The sequence below is a fragment of the Myotis lucifugus genome, unplaced genomic scaffold (assembly GCF_000147115.1).
Source record: "Myotis lucifugus unplaced genomic scaffold, Myoluc2.0 scaffold_3865, whole genome shotgun sequence".
Lineage (NCBI taxonomy): Eukaryota > Metazoa > Chordata > Mammalia > Chiroptera > Vespertilionidae > Myotis > Myotis lucifugus.
The window spans coordinates 6,003-12,298 of record NW_005874913.1 but is presented as its reverse complement, the minus strand read 5'-3'; the positions used below and the strand labels follow the sequence as shown (position 1 = coordinate 12,298).

Below are 6,296 nucleotides of genomic sequence, written 5' to 3'. Positions count from 1 at the left end.
GGACCGGCTCCCGGAAAATTCCCCCATTTTTATTTTTTAATTGACAGAGTGTGTAAATCAGCGGCCACCTCTCGAATTGGGTTGTTTAAGACTCGGAAGAAGACTTGTTTGTGATTATGCTAACAGGTCAGTCTGAGGCTTAATCCTATATCAGCTCCCCACCTCTCACCCTATATTTTAAGCTACTTTAATGAAACATCTGCACAGCATATGTTTCCGGCTGATATGGATATTACCGGGGAGGAGGAGGAGGCGAAGATGGAGGGTAGTAGAGAGAAAAAGAAGAGAAAGCAAAAGAACTACAAGGCATGGGAGTGTTTAGAAAAAAGAGGGAAAAGAAAGGGAAGAAGGCAGCATCCTGACACAGCCCTTTCCTTCAGCTGCCCTGTTATTCGCAGATTTCAAGATCCCCAAAAGACCACCAGGGAGCCAGCCGAGTCCGATGCAAAAGCAAAGTCTATTCGAGCTAGCTCGGCTCCCCGACCACACTCACCGACGCAGCGGCAAGCAGCAGAGAGAGAACTCTGTGTGGGGAGGGGTTTTATAGGGGAGGGGAAAGGACTGTGGGCCCTGCCGATTGGCCAGGCGCAAGTCGGTGTCTTGTTACAGAGGATGTGGTCATACCTGGGTGTGGCTAGCAGAGGCTTGGGCTTCCGGGAAGAAGCTCCTTGCCGAGCACATTCCTGCCCAAAAATGGAGGATCCAGGGTAAGATGGAGGGCATAGCCCTTATCCTGGGGCAAGATGGAGGGCGTAGCCCTCACCCTTTCAGCCCCTTTCCCTGTGGTCCAAGTTAGAAATGGGAAACAAGTCCTGTTGCAGTGAGAGGGCAGCTGCTGTTAGCCAGTCTCTGTCTTTACCTGGGTCCCAATCTGAGCTGGGCCAAGTCTCTTCCTGTTATTTGGGTCCTGATCTGAGCTAGACATGGGAAGCGAGAAGCAGCCATGGGGCAGGAGGCCTCCCTCAGAAGGGGCGAGTGTTCAAGCCCCTGCATAATTGGGGGGGGGGGGGTGAGGGCCTGTGCCCCACCTCTGTTGACCCCCAAGTTCTCTCCTGTTGGCCCCTCTGCGACTGTGCCTGTCTTAGGTCATTCCCCCTTAGGAATCTTATCTGTCTTTGGCTAACCAGCCATCCTCCGGGGCCAAGCAGGGTGATGTGAGGTTCAGTTCTGTCTCCTTGGTAGCCTATGCCCCTGTGGCCTCCACGCCCAGCAACTGTCTTAGGATCCCCTCGCCTGCTGGCAGGGCCCCGGCATTGATCACATATCTTGGGGAACCCAGGTTTCTTCTCCAGAGAGGGCCCAGCTCACGCCTTGGGTGAGAGACAGATCCATGGTACCAGCCACCATGACCTCAGCAAGAATAGAGAGCTCAGGCAACAGCTGTGGGCAATTGGATTGTGAGAAGAGGGTCCCTCTTGACACAAGGGCAAGAGGGGCCAATACAGGACAAGAGAGTCCCGGGACAGGGCTTTCTCAGCCCAGGATGTCAGGCTCTTGTCACAAGACAACTCCACGTATGGGGCATATACCAGACACCCATAGTCAGGCCATAAAAGGGAGGTGCCCTTCCTGGAACAGTAGGGTAGGGAGATTCTAGAAAAGGCTGTGTTCAGGAGAGAAGGAGAAAGGCCAAAGAACCAGCAAACAAGTAGTCAGATTTAAAAAAAAGAAAAAGGAATGGAGATGTGGGGCAAAGCTGGGACACATGGACAGACAAAAAGGAGGCACATGTAATCCTTCCAATGAACAGGTGGTTCCAGCTCAGGGCTGCACATCTGCTGCAGACAGGCACTGGTCAGGTGTGCTAACTCGGCCTCCCAGGAGGGAGGCAGAGGCTGCTCCTTCTGGAAAGATATAAAACACAACCTCTTCCCCACATCATTACTAGATCTTGTAAAACTCTTTGTCTGGTTTGTGTATCCCTCTACCAGGCTGAGTTGGCAGAGACTATTGTACAGGAGGTCCGATGCCTTTTGGCTGTTGTACAACCCTCTGCATTGAATTTTTTAAAAAAATTTAACATATAACATTATTCTCCGCCCCCCCCTTTTTTTTAAAAAAAAAAGGGGGGGGGTTATATTGATGGAATTGTCAGTTTTTCTTTTTGTGTCAAGAACTAACTTTGATGTGTTAAAACTAAGTAAAATGTATTTACTCAATCCAAAGCAGGCATTAAAAAGAAAAACCCCAAATGCTCTCTTGTATCCATTTTAAGAATAGGATTGGTGCTTTCTGCTATTACCTGAGTCCTGATCTATCACCCCAGGGAGACCTTGCCAATCCTGCACTTTCCCGGGGTAGAAAGGCTGCAGTGGGGTTAAGGATAAGGCTCCTTGGGCCTACCTTCTCCCATGCCTTTACATTTACCTTTCCTTCCTCAGAAAAGCATGGACATACTTCTTGTATAAAACATTTCGTCTGACTGGGAGTAACCTTAACTCCTCTGCTAGCAAGCATATGTTAAAAGATCAATACGGAGTCTTTTTTCTTCTAGACTCAGTATGGCACATCTTCTCAATCTAAAGATCAATACAGAGTCTTCTTTCCTTAGACTCAGTATGGCCCATTTTCTCAATCTAAGTTCAGTACTATCCACCTTCTTACCCTACTTATCCTCTATAGGGGGAGTCTGCAGCACCCTGGTGGAGTCCTATCTGTCCCGAGAGTGGGGGTTCTCAATGGGGAGGGGCTTACCTAGGGGAATCCTGTTCAAGGCGCCATTTGTTGGGGTCCAGCCCCAGCAGATCCAGGGGTTCTTGTTATGGGTTCACTCAGCGAGATAGGCCACCGACTCAGAATTTAAATTTAAGAGCCTTTAATAAGCTGGCCAGCTGACTACAGTGTGTCTCTCCCCCTCTGGGAGTCTCATAGCTTATAGTGTCGACCAAGGGTCCCGCAAGGCTTTTTATTTTCGAGAACTACACAGTGTTATAGAACAAACAAACTACAAAGCATTTCATTAGTTGTTCCTTAGAAGTTCACAAAAAGTTCACAAGTACAAAGGGGAGGTAAACGAAGTCACGCCTGGCTGGGTTCAATCATAACACATTGTTTTTCTAAGACAATCTAGTAATTTTTCTCTGCCGTAGTCCCTCCCCCTAGCACATTCAGTAATCTTTCCATGCCGCAGTTCCCACCCCCAACATACTCAGCAAGTTTTCCATGCCTCAGTCACTCCCCCCAGCACATTCCCATAGGTGTGGACGGAGTCAGTGAAGAAGGAAAGACATGGAGACTGCCTTCAGTTGATCAGCATGGTTGGGTTCTCTCTTTATTGTTCTAATACATCTATATTTATACTATTTGATCCCATAAGCATGCCTCTATAATTACATCATGGTATGTTTTGAGAAACCTTCTACAGTTCCTAGTTTCATTTCCATAATCCTGTCTCTATCTAGTTCTGTTGATTTTAATCTTGTCTAGGTTAATCTCTGTGTTCCATTATAAGGACTATTCCAAGGTCACTATTCTATTGCTCTACTGATAAGCTACAAGGAAGTGACTGAAGGAGTTTATCCTACCCAGTAAAGGTTATGTCCTCCTAGCCTCGCTGCTTGCCTTCCCTGGGACTGCCCTGTGTCAGTGGGTCTCCAGGGGTATAGGCTTTGGTGCTTTCCCTGGTGGGCAGACCCCTGGGGATGTGGACCCAACAAGTCCCAAATTTATTGCCAACAGTCTTAGCCCAAGTTCTTCATAAGTAGTACATGGTATTTCAGTAACACTAGGGGGATTTACTGATTTATTCTCTTCCTTAGTCCTGTTAACCCCTAACCTGGGGAAACAACCTTTCTCGGGGAGGTGGTCCTGGTTAAAACACATAGCGCTTAAGAAGGGGAGCAAACATATGTCATATATGCCCGGTCCCTTGAAACATATGCTGTGCAGAAGTTTCTTCCCTGCAGCGACTGCATCAAGCAGCAAGGGTGGACCGGCTCCCGGCACAGTGCCACCCAGAGCACACCCGCAGTGGCACAGCACGCCTCTGAGAGCCTGGAGCAGCAGTTCTCAACCTGTGGGTTATGACCCCTTGGGCAGTCGAATGACCCTTTCACAGGGGTCGCCTAAGACCATCCTGCATATCAGATATTTACATTACGATTCATAACAGCAGCAACATTACAGTTATGAAGTAGCAACGAAAATAATTTTATGGTTGGGTCACAACATGAGGAACTATATTTAAAGGGCTATAAGGTTAAAAACCACTGGCCTAGAGAGATCCCTTCTTTGATTATGGGCAGCGGTCTCTCACTCCCACCCCTACCCGCACCCCTACCAGAGACTGCCTCCCCTTTCCTTGGGGCCTGGGGCTCACAAACTTCCAAGTATCTCTTTGGGAGGGTCCCCAGAAGGAAGGCTGGAGCCTGGGCCCACAGATAACACAGGCAAACACAAGTCTACTGAGATCTTTTTTAAAAAAGGCAATGGAAACATATCCTCGGGTGAAGATTAAAAAATAAAAATAAATGCTCAACAAGAAAAAAAAAAAAGAAGAAACTTTTACTATTTGCAACAGCATGGATGGACCTGAAAAAGCATTATGCTAAGCAAACTAAGCCAGTTGGAGAAAGATAAATATCACATGATCTCACTCATATGTGGGATATAATGAACAACATAAACTGATGAAGAAAAATAGATACAGAGACAAAGAAACACTGAACAGAAGTCCAACCTCAGAGAGAAGGCAGGGTAGGGATAAGAGAGCAACCAAAACACTTGTATGCATGCGTATTAGCATAACCAAAGGGCACAACGCAACCAATGAGGCGGTGGGGGCCTGTCCTAAGGGGTGGGTGTGTTGGGGGGAGGAGGGATAAAGGAGTCATATGTAATACTTTAAACAATAAAAATAAATAAATAAATTATGAGCCAGTCTCTGTCAGGGACTTTTGCCAAAGAGGGTGAGGAGGTCAGAATGCCTGGATGAGTGAGAAAATAAACAAGGGATGTACGGCAGTTAATAAAAGGCCACCCACTCCAGGACCCCAAATTGCAGCTTACACCTCACCCACAGCTGTGGCCTCACTCTCGCCCTCTACCACAGCCATGGCTCAGTCACTGGCTCTGAGCCTCCTTTTCCTGGTCCTGGCCTTCTGCATCCCCTGGACCCAAGGTACAAGTAGGGAGCTGCCTAGGATGGGGAAAGGGGCTGGAGAGGCCTGGTTGGGAGCCTATACTTAGCCCCTGGCCCCTGTGAACACCCTCTGCAGGCAGTGATGGAGGGGCACAGGACTGTTGCCTCAAGTACAGTGTAAGGAAGATTCCTGACACGCTTGTCCGCAGCTACCGAAAGCAGGAGCCAAGCTTGGGCTGCCCCATCCCGGCTATCCTGTGAGTGGGTGCGAGGGCGTGGGTGAAGCTGAGTGGGCTGGGCAAGGTGGGCAGACTAGGACAGGCTTGCTAATGCCCGACTCCAGGTTCTCACCTCGGAAGCGCTCTCAGGCAGAGCTATGTGCAGACCCTAAGGAGGCCTGGGTGCAGAGGTTGATGCAGCGTCTGGACACATCACCAGCCCCACGGAAACCAGCCCAACGCTGTAAGAAGGACAAGCCTGGCAAGAAGAGAAAGGGCTCCAAAGGCTGTAAGAGGTAAGGAAGCTGAAGGGACTGGGGAGGGAAGTGAAGAAGAGCCTATCAATCCTTCAAGCCCCTCTTCTCCCTTTCCAGGACTGAAGAGCCACAGACCACCCAAAAGCCATAGCCCAGTGACCAGCCTGGAGCTCAGGGGGTCCCCATCAGCCGCACCAGGGTTTGGAGCCCCTATCCCAGGGGCAAGAAGCGGGCTAGAAGACAGGGAGGACTCAGGGGCCCCAGAGCAGTCCTTCTACCCCCATGCTGGCCTTGCCTCATCCCTTCTGCTGCAACTATCCCTTCCGTATTTCTAGCCCCCGCTGCATGGCTGAGCTGCCATGAGAGGCCCAGAGAGGCAGAGGAGGGAGTGTGAGAGGAGGCAGCAGGACTGTCCCCTCTGAAGAAAGGTCACCCAGGACCCTGGACCTGACCCCCCTGCTCCCCACTGCACCCCACCTCTTCCTTGTAAATATCATTTATATGTAACTGAATAAACGGCTGTTCTGGCTTCCCACCCACGTATCTGTTCCTGTACATTTGTGTCCCTGGGGAAGCCAGTGTCACTAAGGGGTGGGGGTGGGGGGATAGGGTGGGGGGGTCAGGAGCTCAGACTGGTGAATTATACATTCTCACCACCCCAGGAGTTTCTTCTTGGCCCAAGTGCCCAGACCTGTGGGCAGTAAAAGGGAAGTTGATGGGTAGGGTGGGCCCTGGGCTGCT

The 6,296-nt window shown here is 49.8% G+C and overlaps 1 protein-coding gene across 3 annotated transcripts; it reads left to right on the top strand.

Annotated features, from left to right (window-relative positions):
* The first annotated feature begins 4,958 nt into the window (after positions 1-4,958).
* LOC102434811 (C-C motif chemokine 21-like) lies at positions 4,959-6,094 on the top strand. Of its 3 annotated transcripts, none has more exons than XM_023749216.1 (4): positions 4,959-5,119; positions 5,217-5,337; positions 5,424-5,594; positions 5,891-6,094. In XM_023749216.1, exons 1-4 carry the CDS (start codon positions 5,053-5,055, stop codon positions 5,916-5,918), a joined length of 387 nt encoding a protein of 128 aa, XP_023604984.1. In that variant the 5' UTR covers positions 4,959-5,052; the 3' UTR covers positions 5,919-6,094. The 3 variants fall into 3 exon arrangements, with proteins under 3 accessions (XP_023604984.1, XP_023604983.1, XP_006108910.1); XM_023749215.1 differs by having other exon boundaries at positions 5,653-6,094; XM_006108848.3 differs by lacking the exon at positions 5,891-6,094 and adding an exon at positions 5,673-5,855.
* Positions 6,095-6,296: the final 202 nt, after the last annotated feature.

What these genes read in the sequence shown, in the direction of transcription:
- LOC102434811 (XM_023749215.1), top strand. Translation starts at nt 5,053, where the DNA reads ATGGCTCAGTCACTGGCTCTGAGCCTCCTTTTCCTGGTCCTGGCCTTC. An exon ending in TGCCCCATCCCGGCTATCCT is followed by an intron (nt 5,338 to 5,423) that starts GTGAGTGGGTGC and finishes GCCCGACTCCAG; the next exon opens with GTTCTCACCTCGGAAGCGCT. An exon ending in GGCTCCAAAGGCTGTAAGAG is followed by an intron (nt 5,595 to 5,652) that starts GTAAGGAAGCTG and finishes CAATCCTTCAAG; the next exon opens with CCCCTCTTCTCCCTTTCCAG.